Below are 16,371 nucleotides of genomic sequence, written 5' to 3'. Positions count from 1 at the left end.
GAAATGACCTCAGGGCACTGTATCGAGGTCACAGTGAGGAGAGGGGGCATGGGAGACACACCCCCCCACCAAAGCTTACAGTCTCTCCACCATCGCACACGTAGACAGGAGGAGGGTGAGGAAGAGCAAAAAAAACCATCTGCGCTTCATTGCCCTTAGAGACGGTTTGTTGTAGTAAGAAGGGGGAGAGAAACAGAGGAGAGAGAGAGGGAGGGAGGGAAAGGGAGGAATAGAGAGTGAGAGAACTGACTTGAGAGAGATGGAGGGAGAGAGAGAAGGGGGAGAGAGGGAGGGCTGGGTTTATAGAGAAATATAGGAAGCTGGTATCGGTTTCCTATTCGCTTCAGCTCTGTCCCTCTCCCCTCTCTCTCGCTCTGTGGTTGTGCCCCCCCTTCCCCCCCCACGTAAGCCTGCAGTGGTACTGCCCTAGACTCATGACTGTTGTTGTGCAGGAGATTCGGCAGAGGCTGCTTCTGCGCTAGGGGAGAGAGAGAAAGAGAGAGAGACAGAAAGAGAGAGAGAGAGAGAGAGAGAGAGAAGGCAGGGAGCAGAGCATTCTACGTGTGTGCGTGCGTGCGCGCGTTTCGCCGCTGTTCTGGAGAGGGGGATCAAGAGTACAGCAGAAAAAGAAGAGTGACTGAGCGAGAGACAGAGCGACTGGCTGCGAGAAGCGGGCGAAAGAGAGAGAGAGAGACAGAACAGAAGCAGGGGCACAGGAGGAGGAGGAGGGGGACAAGGAGGACGGGGAGTGATGTCTGGGTTCACACACACAACAAGATTTACTGTATTGAGCTGCAGCCCTACCGCTCTGTATCCCCTCTACTGAGAGAGAGAGAGAGGGAGAGAGAAAGAGGAGGAAAACAGAGAGAGGAAGAGAGAAAGGGAGAGAGCTCCTTCTTGCTGTTGCTTGTTGCTTGACGGGGCGACTGGCCCCCTGGCTCTGCTCATGTCCGAGATCTCGGAGAAATCCACCTCCTCCGAAAGGTACCGTACCTGTCCGTCTGTCCGTCCACCTGTCTGTCTGTCTGTCTTTCTGTCCTGCTCACCCCCCCCCCCCCTCCACTCTCTCCCATCTCTCTCTCTCTCTCTTCTTTTCTTCTATAGGTTTCGGTCTTATTGTTCATTATCTGCATAATGTGCTGGTGCGGATGTACGCATTTGTACACAAACACTCACTCTAACAGAACGTGTATACACACGCACACACACATTGCTACAAAGACACACGCGCTTGTGCACAGTAGCACACATCAAGGGCCTTTGTGTAGAAATGCTGAAAGCTCCACGGTCTCTGTGCTGCTTTGCTGTGTGGTCAGATACATAATTCACCGTTTGGCATCGTTTACGAGCGAGGAGTGTTTGATACACACATCACACACGCAAACGGCGTATCGCACGTCACACAATAGCCGACGCTCGTTTGCTGGTCTTTCATCCGACTGTTAAAAATTGCCGCTCTGGCTAACATAATGCGTCTGCTTCCATACACACACACACACACACACACACATGCTGACACACACACACACACACACACACACACACGTTGCAGGAGGCAGGAGATGGATTCCTTGGGTGCGTGCCACCGAGCGCTGCAGAGGTATTTAAGTGTAACACACAGGAGGTCAGCTGATCGCACACCTACACAGTGAGTCAGGACACGGGGACTCTGTGAATAGAGCGGCCCAGCGGGGAGCACAGCTGAGGCACAGACACATCACAGCAGGGGGAATGATCACAGACCGGAGACGGAGTTACCACAGACAGATCAGTGTGTTATCGCAGACAGATAAGTGTTATCACAGACAGATCAGTGTTATCACAGACAGATCACAGAGTTACCAGAGACAGATAAGTGTTATCACAGACAGCTCAGTGTTATCACAGACGGATCAGTGTTATCACAGACTGATCATGAAGTTACCACAGACAGATCAGTGTTATCACAGACAGATCACGGAGTTACTACAGACAGATCAGTGTTATCACAGACATGTCACAGCAGGGGGAATGATCACAGACTGGAGACGGAGTTACCACAGACAGACCAGTGGTATCACAGACGGATCAGTGTTATCACAGATAGATCACAGTGTAACCACAGACACATAATGTTGTTATCACAGACAGATCAGAGAGTTACCACAAACAGATCGGTGTTATCACAGACAGATCACGGTGTTACCACAGACAGATTACAGTGTTATCACTGACAGATCCTAGTGTTATTTGTGACATATCAAGGTGTTATTACAGACATATCTCAGTGTTAGTACTGACAGATCAGTGTTATCACAGATGGATCACAGTGTTATCACAGATAGGTCACAGTTTAGGCACAGGGGTGGTCTTATCATAGAATGAGGAGTGGTGTCACAGGGGGATCACAATTTGGACACATTGCATTACGTGACAGTCAATTCGTTGAATCCATTTGTATTGCGAGACAGACAGATGACAGGTTTGAGAGAGGTTACATAGACACACACACACACACACAGCCTATTTGAAAACGGTAGAGTAATACACAAGGCTCTGGAAAGGCTTTGTGACATATTTATGGTGATTTTGGAAATAAGTACGGGTGGACTTATCAGTTCTGTATAAGATATAATGGCTTATGAATATGACATGGCAGGATATCTATCAGGGATGTAGAGGGGGTGTATTAGTCTTAATTGATCACTGCCAGTGAGCCTCAATCCTGGACAAGCGGAGTCACAGAACCTTCTGGTTTTGTTTTCACCTTAAGATCAGCGACCAATTCAGACCCAAGAAACCAGGTGACCTGACCTGTGTAATCAACTGTCTTTACTAATTAATTATTGTGCTACTTAAGTGCTGAGCAACGACAAAAGCCAGTCGATCCTGTGGCTCTCCAGGACCAGGACTGAGGACCACTGGTCTGTGCCAACGCATGTAGACCTCCATATATATCCGGCCATCTCCACCATAACCACTTCAAGCGGAACAAGATGTGTTGAAACTAGGACAGGATTCCTACAAACGGACATGTTTCATGTTTTGCAGCCCAATCAAACGCTGTTAAAAATAAAATGTCCCATTTGTGATAATGGCTAAGTTGAGATGAACGTGGCACTGGTGTCTTTGGTGAAATCAAATCTTGGGGGTTCTTGTTGTTTTGTGTTGCGGTTGGGTACTGTTGTTGTAGACATGTGGAACTGTCTGTACCTGTGGTTATAAGGTGTACAGTATACCGATACTGTGTACAGGTGAGAGGCTGTTAGTCAGGTGTGCTATCCTCATACCAAACCTGATGAGGATGTATTTTTGGACCCTAGATTGACTAATTGCACAGTAGTGCTGTGTTTTACTGAGTGTGTTGTGTGTTTAAGTCTATTGACATGTTTAAAAGACTATCTTTTCAAATGTGTTTGTACACAACGCTTGAGAAACCGCATGTGTAATGTTTATTTGTATATTATTTGTCCCTCCTAGGCTTCCATAGTTAGTTAATGCTGGAACGGTGTGACTGTGGTGTTCTTTACATGGGAGTGAGAGTTTATTGGCTGAACAGGACAGGAAATGAGACTAATGGGGGGAAAAAAATCACTCGACATTTTGACAGTGACGAATTAGCACCGTGCACCCGAACAGCTTTTCCCTCTGTCAGGTCTATCAGAATGGTGCTCTTAAAACATCAACTGGCTAATTCATTTCAGAATGTGGGTCAGTTTTTATGCTTATTTAAAAATCCTCTATTTTTTGACCGTGGAACTGCCTCATATTTTTCTGGGTATTACCAAAGAGTGGGATGCATTATGATTTTCATGAATGCAGTTTGCTGCTGTGTTTTTCATGAATAATTTCATATGGGAGACATATGATGAATCAAATAAATCAACTCCTTTGCAATTAACAATGAACAATAATTTAAAATAGTAATTTAAAAATGAAAGGTTTCTCAAGTATGCTGCAACCTCTTGTCCCTGCAAAAAAAAAGTCTGTCTCAATGGGACTCAACTACAAGACTAAATAAAAAATACAATTTTTCATACCTTTCATACATTTATAATGCTGGAAAGCCTGATTATAAATTTTACTCGCTACCGTTATTGTTATTCCAAATAAAATACTGTGGTTGCTCATTTGTCCCAAAATCAGGGCAGTACAATAAGCTTGTTGAGCGTTTGCTCTGTGTGGCGCTCTGTCCAGAGCAGGTTTGTTTTTCAGTGGTGTGGTGAGCGGCCTGGTTTGCATGCCTGCCAAACCGAACTATGTAAACATACACAGGTGAGTGTGTCTCTGGTGACCTGGCTGTTCTCCTGTAAGGCTACCCTGCAGTCTCGGCCCTGTTCCTCCTGATTCCTTATGCTTTATGACTCCAGGGATGCAAAGCTAACCATTTTCCGGAGAAACGGATTTCGAGGTGGAAAGAAGAAATCGTGATTGCATTGTGGGAAATGCTTTCAAGTCCGTGGTTAAAAGTCGGTGGGGTTTCTTTTTTTCTGATTAAACTGTGACGGCCTGGTTGGTTTAGTATCTGTATCGCTGTACCCTGCTACGCGTGTAGAGAGGAAAGGAGAAGCCAGTCCAAAGTAATGCAGGAAGTTGTGATAATTAGACATAAATTAATGTATCTAGAGTTTGCTTTGCAACATCAATTAAAGTTATATTCTATTACTCTTTAAAGGTGTGATGAAAACTGTGATTCATCTGAGATCAGTTTTTTAATCATTGATTCTGAGTGCACAAATGTGAGTGTGTGTGTGAGTGTATGAGCATGTGTGTGTGTGCATGTACGTGCGAGTGTGTGTGTATGTGTGTGTGTGTGTGTGTGGGGGGTGCGTGCATACGTGCGAGTGTGTGTGTGTGTGTGTGTGTGTGGTATGTTCTAATGTAGGTGTCTGTGGGGGCAGGCAGTAGGCTGTACCCTGCAGGTGAGCAGCAGTGACTCACCTTGTTTTTACTGTGATTACTGGAGACTGGAGCTGCCACTGCAATGGAAACCCGAGAGAGAGACCACAGATTAACCAGGAAAGGAGAGAGAGAGACCGCAGATTAACCAGGAAAGGAGAGAGAGAGACCGCAGATTAACCAGGATAGGAGAGAGAGAGACCGCACATTAACCAGGAAAGGAGAGAGAGACCGCAGATTAACCAGGAAAGGAGAGGAGACCCCAGATTAACCAGGAAAGGAAGAGAGAGACCGCACATTAACCAGGATAGGAGAGAGAGAGACCGCACATTAACCAGGAAAGGAGAGAGAGAACGCAGATTAACCAGGAAAGGAGAGGAGACCCCAGATTAACCAGGAAAGGAGAGAGGAGGATCCGACTGTGTATTTACCTGCACTAGCACAGGCTAGAGGATCAGACTGTGTATTTACCTGCAGTAGCACAGGCTAGAGGATCAGACTGTGTATTTACCAGCAGTAGCACAGGCTAGAGGACTGAGCCTGTGTTTACCTGCAGTAGCACAGGCTAGAGGACTGAGCCTGTGTTTACCTGCAGTAGCACAGGCTGGGGGATCTGAGCCTGTGTTTACCTGCAGTAGCACAGGCTAGAGGACTGAGCCTGTGTTTATCTGCAGTAGCACAGACTAGAGGACTGAGCCTGTGTTTACCTGCAGTAGCGCAGGCGATATGATCTGACTATGCTTCCCTGCACTTTGGGACTATTGTCTTTCACTCTGGGTCTGTCCCAATATCACAGACTCCTGAATTCATTAATGCATCAGGATGTGAAGGGAAAATACCATATCCTCTGTGCAATGTTTCGCTATACCATCCCATTCTAATCTATATCATGCTATCTTATGCTGCACTATACTATATTATACTGCACATTGTTGTAGTGTACTGTACACTGTTTTATAATATTCTGTATGATACTTCACTTCACAACTACACAATAATGTCCCATACTTTATTAGGCTATGCTATGCTAAGCTAAGCTATGCCGTGCAATGTTGCGTGGTCCTACCACACCAGTAAGAGAGAAAAACGGCGAAAACAGATGAAAGACAGGAAAGGGACAATTTAAAAGGAGAGGAGTGTGGTGCAGTGGTCTTGTTGGGGGAGTGCCGTCCCAGTGGGGCGTTTTTTTGTAGAGAAAGAGGAAGGAGACCGAGGGATGGGGAGAGAGATAGAGAGGGAGAGACTCTCATTTTTGGGGAATGTGAGGGGAAGCAGGGGTTACTGCAGGTCACTGAAGCCCTAATCACAGCTCCAAACTCATGGGATGTTAAAGATGTTTGTAATTCTTGACAGAGATGCATGAGTCTGTCTCACTGGAGTGTAGCCTGTCTGTACTGCTCACCTGTTACGCACACACACACACACACACACACAAAACAAATACACAAACGCACTCACACACACACACACACACACACAAAACAAATACACACACACACACACACACACACACAAAACAAATACACAAACGCACTCTCACACACACACACACGAAACAAATACACACACACACTCACACAAAATACACACACGCACTCACACACACACACACATACAAACGCACTCATACATACACAAAATACACACGCACTCACACACACACACATACAAAACAAATAAACACATGCACGCACACACACACACATACTGTACAAAATAAGTACACACATGCAGTCTCACACACACACACACACACACACATACACATACTAAACAAATACACTCACACACTCACTCACACACAAAACACACACATCTCACACTATAACACAGAATCCGCTCACACACATGCACATGTGCACTATAATAAGTGTGTGTAACAACTATTGTGTAAGAGAGAAAGTTGTGTGTGTGTCTGCGTGTGAGTCTCTGTCTGCGTTTGTGTGTGTGAGTGTGTGTGTGTGTTGCAGCGTGAGGTCAGGCAGGCGAACCGAGCGGGGTTAGCAGTTTGGTGCAAAGGCACCATGTGAGGTGATGAGAGAATTCTCCGGATGCTCCACCCCACCCATAAGACACAGGCGTGTGGGGAGTCCGGTGTGTGGCTCCATTTCAGTCGGACCGTCGCTGCGAGAGCAGACCCTGTTTTCCTGTCTGTCTGTCCGTCCGTCCATCCGTCCGTCGGTGTGTCCGTCTGCCCTTATGGAGCGCAGTCATTCCCAGAAGTCACTGGGCCTAGCACTGAGCGCGCTCAGACTGCGTCGACACAGGGCTCTGAGGCAGCAGTACAGCAGGTAATGTGTGGCGAAGGTTCGAGAGAGCAAAAGAGAGAGAGAGAGCGAGAGAGAGAGAGTGTGTGTGTGTGTGTGTGTGTGCGCATGTAACAGGCAGTGTTACACTACTATCATGAGCATTACTGTCAGTGACTGCCTCTGTGATTTAGAATGGTGTGTGTTTCTGTGTGTTTGTGAATGGGACTGTTTTGGCTTTTGACAGGAAACGTTGTACACAGGGAACACGGTGTGTGTGTTACAGGTTTATATGTGCGGGTTTCTGTGGGGGTACATCAGGCAGCTTTGGCTTCTCGGTGTACTGATCTGCCCCACGAATGTGCTCTGAATCCTAACTGTGCCGGTGTCACACGGCAGCGTGCGATTGGCTGTGCTCGTCTCATTGCACATGGGTGATTTTGCCAGCCAATCAGCTGCCTGCATTCTGTCTGCACCAGTGACTGCGCTATGTGAAGAATAAGCAGCTGTTAAAAAGTGCTCTGGAGAAGACCTGGATCAGATTTGTGTTTTGCACAGATATTTTTTTTACTCATTTTGAGAGTAAAAATTGAAAAAACTCTCCTGTGGACCACTGCAGAAACATCCGACTCACTTAACTCACTAAAATTTTTAATTCTGAAATGTTTCTTGTTAAAATGCTCAACGATCAGCAGGACTGCTGTCGAAAGGGTTATTTGGAATAAATACGCGGTACACGGGGAACACGATGTGTGTCTACCCCCTGTGCTGTCTCCTCTAGGCCTCAGGAGGGATTCGCCTGGATGAGTAAAGGAAGAACAAATCGGTTGATAAATGCGTCGTTTAATGAAAAGCAGATGTGCACGGATGTGATGCTGCACTCGCATTGTGCTCCTGGTGCAGGAGACCTAGTTGAAGTCCCGCCCCTCTCTGCTCTCTCTCCTGTTCTGGCCCTGGATCTGTCCTGTGGGGGTGGGAAGTCTCTCTCTCTCTCTCTCTCTCTCAAAAATGCTTTATTGGCTTGAAGTGCATTTGTAAATATTGCCAAACCATTCATACAGAAATACAGGAATGCGTCAGGACATGAACATAAATGGAGCAGAACAATTTCTATATTTAACTGTGATAACAACAAACGACACTATGATAATAATAATAATAATAATAATAATAATCTTTCTCTTGCATCTCGGTTTCTGTCTCTCTCTCTCTCTTGCTCTCTGCCTCTGTCTCTGTCTCTGTCCTTCTCTCTCTCTCTCTGTCTCCCTCATTGTATTTGTGCACAGCTGTGTGTGAGAGAGGTTGTGGCGTTTGGCCTTTTGTGTTTTTTTGTGTGGAATTAGCTCTCTCTTTCTCTCTATGAATCCCACTCTCCCGCTCTCTTCCCACTTCCCACTCCCTCTCTCTCCCCCTCATTTCCCTGCCTCTTCCCCTCTCTTTCTCTCTTCTCTCAGCTCTTTCATTTTTGTGCTCTGTCCCCCCTGTTCAGTTATGTCGGCGCGTTAGCGTTAGCCTCAGGGTACTGTGTATCGTCGCTGAGTGGAAGTGGGCCCGGACCCTGTGGAGCGCGTGCAGTGTGTTTGCATTGTGCGTTTGCAGGCTTGTGTGAAATGGCCGTGCGCTGACCAAGGGTAAGACTCGGCACAGGCGGACCATCAATCCCGCGCGCTTCAGAGAGCGCTACGCTACACGCCGCACGCCCGCCTAACTTTCTCCTGTGAGCTTTCTGTCCTCTGCAAGATGTAGCCTTAGCCATAGATACGTTTTGCTATTTTTCGTGCTGTCTTCAGCCTGTTTAACTCCAGTCCTGGGGGCCGCGGTGTCTGCAAGTTCGACTCCAGTCCTGGAGGGCTGTTGTGCCTCCAGGTTTAACTCCAGTCCTGGACAATGTCAGCAGATTTTAGTTGTTTCCCTGCAGTCAAGTAGCTAATTTAGGAACAAGATTTGTTTTGACTTCTTAGTCGATTAATGACTTAAATTAAGCACTCAAGTGCTGAAACAAACTGAAAGCCAGTGTGCGTTTTTGTGTATTGGTGTGTGTGCATGTGTGTGCGCTTGTGTGCGTGTGTGTGTGTTCGCGTGTGCGTGCGTGCGTGCGTGTTCGCATCTGTGTGTGTATCTGCGCTTGTGTGTGTGCGCGCGCGCGTGTGCGCAAGCGTGTGTGCGTATTCGTGTTTGTGCGTGTGTGTGTGCGTGTGCGTGCGTGTGCATGTGCGCGTGTGTGCGTGTGGGGGGATATGAAGCAGTGACATCAGGCAGACCCAGGAATAGCAGCGAGATCTCACTTCCCCGTAGACCTGAGGAGAGAATGAGTCAGCGGCCATGCTGAGATAAGGAAGGAAAGAGAGAGAGAGAGAAAGAGAGAGAGAGACATATGAATCACAGAAGTGGGCGATTCTGTGAATCGCAGCAGTGGGTGAGAGGTGCTGTTACGGATGGACGCAGGTCCTGGGGTTTCGCTGCCTGCATTGTGTTGTGTTCTAATGCATTTGTGGGTGACTGCATGGTGTTCTAGCGCATTTGTGGGTGATTGCATGGTGTTCTAGCGCATTTGTGGGCGATTGCATGGTGTTCTAGCGCGTTTGTGGGGACTGTGTTGCGTTCTAGTACATTTGCGGGGGATGGCCTGGTGTTGTAATGCGTTTTGTGGTGGATTGCGTGGTGTTTCTGCTACATTTGCAGGGGATTGCGTGGTGTTGTAATGCGTTTGTGGGGGGATTAAATGGTGATTTAAGGTGCTTGTGTGGGATTGTGTGGTGCTGTAGAGGCCCAGGGCTTGGAAATTCTGTTTTTAAGAATCCCATGTATGTTAATCTCACAGGTATAGTGTGGCGGTCAGAGAGCTGGATCAGGCATGGGTGTGCTCTTCAGGAAACCACCATTTCTGTCTCCTGCATATATGCATACAAAATCACGTGCCTATATACACATAACATAACTTAACATAAGGACGAGAACAGGCCATTCAACCCAACAATGCTTGCCATTTTCCTGTCTAAATTGTATCTAGTGCTCCGATTACCTACAGACTAGATAGTATCTAACACAGTATCAAGCCTGGTCTTGAAAATCCCTGCACTTTCTGCCTCTTCTACATGACCTGGCAGGCTATTCCACACATTGACTACTCTCTGCGTGAAAAAATTCTTCCTAATGTCTGTATGGAATTTACCTTTTGCTAATTTCCATTTGTGTCTCCTCGTTCTATTAACAGGACTCAACCTGAAGAATCTCTTGTAGTTCACTTTTTAAAATCCTGTTATGAATTTAAAAGCCTCTATCAAATCACCCCTAGTTCTCCTTTTACTAAGCTTGAAGAGATTAAGCGTTTTAAGTCTTTCCTTATAGCTTTTATCTTTTATTTCAGGGATCAATTTGGTTGCCCTTCTTTGAACCTTCCTGTAGTTCCCTGGTAAGATAATATCCCTCCTGTGTTCTACCTTGTAGCCAGTTCAAAATCCACTTCAGAATACTTCCTGTATTACTGTTGTCATTTTGCTTATAAGTCTCTCATGTGGTACCTTATCAAATGCTTTTTGAAAATCTAAGTATGTAATATCATAAGCCTTGCTGTAGTCAAACCACTTGGTAGCTTCTTCAAAGAATACCAAAAGGTTTGTCAGGCATGACCTTCCCTTGTGAAAACTATGCTAGCTATCCCTTAGGATGTTGTTATTTTCCAGAAACACTTCTAACCTGTCTCTAATGATACATTCCAGTATTTTACTTGTGATGCAAGTTAAACTGACAGGTCTGCAGTTTCCAGGATCAGTACGGTCCCCTTTCTTATTTATTGGTATTATATTACAACTCCATACACAATCACACAGCCATGTACACATACGTGTACATCTGCATACAAAATCACACATCCATGTTCACATATATGCACACCCACATACACAATCACACAGCTACATACATGCACCCCACATACGCACACACACACACTCTCTCTCACACACACACACACTCTCCCTCTCACACACACCTGGCAGGATACCGCACATAATCAGCACCTTTACCTGCTGAAGCGGAGCTTTGAAACAGGAAGAGCCCATGTTCATCGCACCCCGGCTGTGAAATCACTTACAAAACCAGCAACCCCAGCAGCAGCGGTTCCCCTTCTCTCACTCTCCCTCCCTTTCTCTCTCTCCGTTTCTCTCCCTTCGTCCCCCTCTGTCTTTCCCTTCCTCTCGTTTTCACATTTTCTCGATTCCTATTTAAGTTTTTCCGACCGTGCGTTTGTCATAAAATAACAATAATTATCTCTGTCTCCCCTGGCCTTTAGCTCCATCACCTGTCCTCCGTCCCGTCACGCCCAGATTTACTTTTACGCCTTGAAGGAAAGCTGCTGTTTGAATTTATAATTATTTTTTAAACCATAACCTTTTAAATAAATCATTCAGAGGGCCTCCCCCCCCCCCCTCGTTTTTTGCTGCGTAATGCGAAAAGGAGCGCGCAGCGGCGCTGTGTTTATTGGCTCGCCGGGGTGCCTGTGCTAGCTAACGGCGTCACATTTGCGCACGCCGCCGTCGAAAAGCTGCTGACGGGGGGAGAAAGGGGGCAGAAATGCCGAAACGGCGCGCCCCGGTGTTGCGCGCCGTTTCGCCCCCCCGCCCCCGCCTGAACGCCGGCACCCACTGACTGCACACCCACGATGACCTATGAGAGTGCGCACGGCAGACCTGAGTCCAATAAGCACTAGAGACGCTTTAACCCCTCAGACTTTATCCACCAGTAAGATTCCTGCTGGTGAAACTGATGGGTTTTAAAAGTAAACGTTCTTTTTTCACCAGCATCCAGGGCAAAATTCTTCCGTCATGTGACGGCAGATCTGTCTCTTTAAAGGCTCTTATGTCTTGTACTGAGTCTTTGTTCCCCTGGCCCCACCCCTCACACTCGTCTATCATGCAAATAAAGACTGTGGTGTTTTTATTTGACCTAATTTCACTCTTTTTCCTTGTCTGTGTGGAAAGAATGTCAGGGCTCTGTCTGGCTGGGTTTTAGGGTGGTGGGGCTCTATCTGGCTGGGTTTTAGGGTGGTGGGGCTCTGTCTGGCTGGGTTTTGGGGTGGTGAGGCTCTGTCTGGCTGGGTTTTGGGGTGGCTGGGCCCTGTCTGGCTGGGTTTTGGGGTGGCTGGGCCTTGTCTGGCTGGGTTTTGGGGTGGCTGGGCCCCGTCTGGCTGGGTTTTGGGGTGGTGAGGCCCTGTCTGGCTGGGTTTTGGGGTGACGGGGAACTGTCTGGCTGGGTTTTGGGGTAGCGGGCCCTGTCTGGCTGGGTTTAGCAGTGTTCTCTGTTCTTAAGGATGTTTTTTGTGTGAAGGTGTGGCTCGGTGCCCCCGGCTGTGGGTGGGGCAGAGCAGGGTGTGGCTTTGTTCGTCTCCTGTACCTCCCCCACCCCTAGCCAAGATGAGCAGGGTGGAGACACAGAGCTGGCAGTACTACAGAGAGAGAGAGAGCAGGGAGAGGTGCAGATTGTCTGTACTGAATGTCACGCACACACACACACACACACACACACATACTGCTAACCTAACCTGACACAAACTCTCGCTCACTCTCTCTCTCTGTCGCGCACACACACACACACACACACACACACACTGCTAACCTAACCCGACACAAACTCTCGCTCACTCTCTCTCTCTCTCACACACACACACACACACGCACACACATGTAATAGCTTGCTGTTTCTGCCTTTTCTCTGTGGACATGGAAACCGGGCTTGCAAACATACTGAGTGTGTGTTTGTGTGTGTGTGAATGTGTGTGTGTGTCTAGGTGTGTGTATGTGTGTATATAGGTGTGTGTGTGTGTGTGTGTGTGTGTGTGTCTAAAAGGTGTGTGTGTGTGTGAATGTGTGTATATAAGTGTGTGTGTGTGGGGTGCGTGCGTGTGTGTGTGTATAGCTGTGTGTGTGTGTGCGTGTTTGGGCTGGGTCAGTTGGGGGAATGTAACGTTCACTCTCTGAATGCCTGTTCAAGGTGTGAAGAGTCTTCCTCCCCCCTTTTTACCCGTCATTTAAAAAAAAAATATTTCATCTTCACTTTCGATGAAAATGAATCTATGTCGCATAAGAGAAGTGCTATAAAACATACACACTTCTTATATTGCATTGTCTTTCCCTTACCTGCTGATTTTTTATTTCTTGTTTTTCTCTAAAGTGTACCCTTGATAGTGTCTATGTAAAAAGGCAACGTGCAAATAATATTGAAATGAATTTAATGCCATGTCGGGTCGGCAGTGCTATCGGACTGGGGAACCTATGGTTATTAGTGCATTGAAGTCCTGAATGTGAAAGGTTAAAAATACTCTCCAAATGAGATGGAGCCCATCAGATATGATTTTTAAATGAAGACGAACCAATGAGAAACAAGGCTTTTCTCCTTCGTCTTTCTCCATGGAAGTGCCGGTTTGTTCAGAGGCTGGTTTGTTTTTCAGTGAGTGGAACGCGGGAGTTGTCGCTCTCCTGGTTTCAGTTGAAACGATTCTGTATTCTGATGGAGTTTCACCGTCTCCCCTGTCTCTGCTAGCATGGTGTGGGCTAGCACTGCAGAGAGCGCACACAAAAACGCTCACACTCTCACGTACATACTCTCTTTATCTCTCACATACACACACACACACATTCACTCTGATTAACAGCGATAGATATGTGTGCACAGACAGATTTGTGTGTATTTTTGAATGTGTGTGTGTGTGTGCATGTGTGTGTCTGTGTGTGTGAGAGAGAGAGAAAGACAGTGTGTGCATGTGTGTATTTGACACAGTGGAGGTAGCTGATTCAGCATGTGTCGCACGTAATACAAAAGACAGTGCGCATGTCTGTAAGACTTCTGGTACGCGATTGCTTGTGGTATCACATTTTTCCAATGTACCTTGTGTGTGTTTGTGTGTGTGTGTGTATGCATGTATGCTTGAATGCATGCATGCTTGTGTGCGTGTGTGTGTGTGAGTCATATAATCCCGTACGGCTGTGCAGTCATATCTGTGCGATTAACTCCTTGTTGCCCTGCTCCGCAGTTTCCATGGTAACATGCTGGGAGGTTCCAGTTGCGCATGTGCGCGGCGTTTGTGCGCGCATGTGTGTGTGTGAGTGTGAGAGAGTGTGTGTGTGTGTGTGCGTGCGTGTGCATTTTCAGAGTGTCTGCGTCCCCTTTTCTTTGTAGAGGAACATAAAAAGCCTCCGTTATCGTCTCCCATCGGAGTGTGAGTGCGTATCGTAAGTGTATCAGCGCAGATAAGGGGAGGCGACACCCCCGTACCATTAGAGGGACAGATCCGCTCTGACTCGGATGCCCTTCGCTAGATTAAAGGAGGCTGCTATTGGTCGTGCCCTGGAGGTGGAGTCCGAGGGGGTCTGGTCACTTGGGAGATAGTGGGCGTGGCCAGTATGCTTCTTGGTATGCTGACTTTCTCTCTCTCTCTCTCTCTCTCTGTCTCTCTGACTCACTGACACACTGAATTTCAATGTGCTTTATTGTCATGATCACACATAGGTACAGTATTGCCCGAGTAATAATATTAATGATAATATAATAGTGATGATGATGATGATGATCTCTCTCTCAGGCCTGAGACGCAGCAGAAAGCCCCGTTGGCGACGCCCCCTCCTCCCCCACCCCCGCCCCCCGCCCCTGAGCCCGCACCCCCGGCCGAGCGAGAGGAGGAGATCCTGGGGTCCGACGATGAGGAACAGGAGGACCCCGCCGATTACTGCAAAGGTCAGAGGTCACTGTCTCTCTCTTCTTCTCTCCCTCTCTTTTGCACTCTCTTTCTTCCCTTCCTTCTCTTTCTCTCTCCCTCTCTCTGCGCTGAGCTTTGCTCTGATCCTCTGAAACGTAAAGCTTCTGTCGTTACATGCTCCAGTTGGAACTAACTTCTTCTCTCCCTCTCTTATGCTTTCCCTCCTTCTCTACTCCTCCCCCTCACTCTTCCTCCTCTCCCTCCCTCCACCCATCCAATCAATTCAATTCAGTATACTTTATTGGCATGAAATTAAGATAGTGTAACATTAGATACAACATCTCGTCCTCTCTTCTCACTCCTTCTCTTCCTCCCCCATTCTGCCTCTCTCCCTCCATCTCTCTTATCCTCACCCTCACCCTAATTCACTTTAGCAGCGGTGTCTGTGGTCTGAAGGTTTATTAGCTGGCTCAGACAGCTGAAGGTTAAGCTCTGTGCCAAATGTAAATTTTTTTCCTGAGTTTATTAGGTCTCTGTGACAGAATCCCTGCTCTTGTACAGAAACCATCCAAGGTCTGTCTCAGAACTGTAGACCTTTTCCAGAAACGGTCGTTGTACGGAATCACTAATGCTTAAATGTGTTTACATAACGTTATCTTTGAAGTGGTGTGGATTTTTGTTTTTCTTGAACGCCTAAATTGTCCGCTAACTTAGAGTTTCCCAAAATGTCTGCCATTTGGTGCTGGGTCCCCACTTTAAGAATAGAATTTTAGCCCTTTATCTGACACCCATTACTGGTGCAGGGTGCTAAAACAGCTTCTCCCAAGAATCCCTGTGTGGTAAAAGTGATGTGTTTTCTCTCCCTCCCCAACCGCTCCATGCCCCCCTGTAGGAGGATACCACCCGGTGAAGATCGGGGACCTGTTCAACGGGAGATACCATGTGATCCGGAAGCTGGGGTGGGGCCATTTCTCCACCGTTTGGTTGTGCTGGGACATCCAGTGAGTCGACATGCCCCGCTGACATCTCCTGTACTTCAGCTCCGTCAAATCTGCCATTACTAGGGCTCTTGGGTTATGAGTAGCCTAGTCAGGGTTATAGTGCTGTTAGGTTATAAGCAGTCTAGTTAGGCTTATAGGGCTGTTAGATTATGAGTAGCCTAGTCAGGCTCATAGCACCATAAGATTGATGAACAAACGGGTCTGTATCACAGTGCTATTTGAGAGCTGTATCACAGTGCTGTTTGAGAGCTGTATCACTGCAGTTTGAATGCTGTATCACAGTGCTGTTTTGGAGCTGTATCGCAGTGCTGTTTGAGAGCTGTATCACTGGAGTTTGAATGCTGTGTCACAGTGCTGTTTTGGAGCTGTATCGCAGTGCTATTTGAGAGCTGTATCACTGCAGTTTGAATGCTGTGTCACAGTGCAGTTTGAAAGCTGTATCACAGTGCTGTTTTGGAGCTGTATCGCAGTGCTGTTTGAGAGCTGTATCACTGCAGTTTGAAAGCTGTATCACAGTGCTGTTTTGGAGCTGTATCACAGTGCAGTTTGAGTGCTG

At 47.2% G+C, this 16,371-nt stretch overlaps 1 protein-coding gene across 5 annotated transcripts in view; it reads left to right on the top strand.

Annotated features, from left to right (window-relative positions):
* LOC135259858 (SRSF protein kinase 2-like) overlaps window positions 1–16,371 on the top strand; it is a 45,163-nt gene that overhangs the window by 14,017 nt on the left and 14,775 nt on the right. For 4 of the 5 annotated variants that reach the window (XM_064344708.1, XM_064344710.1, XM_064344711.1 and 1 more), the window contains exons 3-4: window positions 14,701–14,852; window positions 15,707–15,815. In XM_064344708.1, the coding sequence (XP_064200778.1) occupies window positions 14,701–14,852; window positions 15,707–15,815 (261 nt within the window). Of the gene's footprint in view, window positions 1–449; window positions 985–14,700; window positions 14,853–15,706; window positions 15,816–16,371 lie in introns of those variants that run through there. The other variant, XM_064344709.1, reaches the window with a different exon arrangement.

The sequence above is a fragment of the Anguilla rostrata genome, chromosome 7 (genome assembly GCF_018555375.3).
Source record: "Anguilla rostrata isolate EN2019 chromosome 7, ASM1855537v3, whole genome shotgun sequence".
In the NCBI taxonomy this organism is placed as follows: domain Eukaryota; kingdom Metazoa; phylum Chordata; class Actinopteri; order Anguilliformes; family Anguillidae; genus Anguilla; species Anguilla rostrata.
This window is presented reverse-complemented; position numbering and strand designations above follow the sequence as displayed.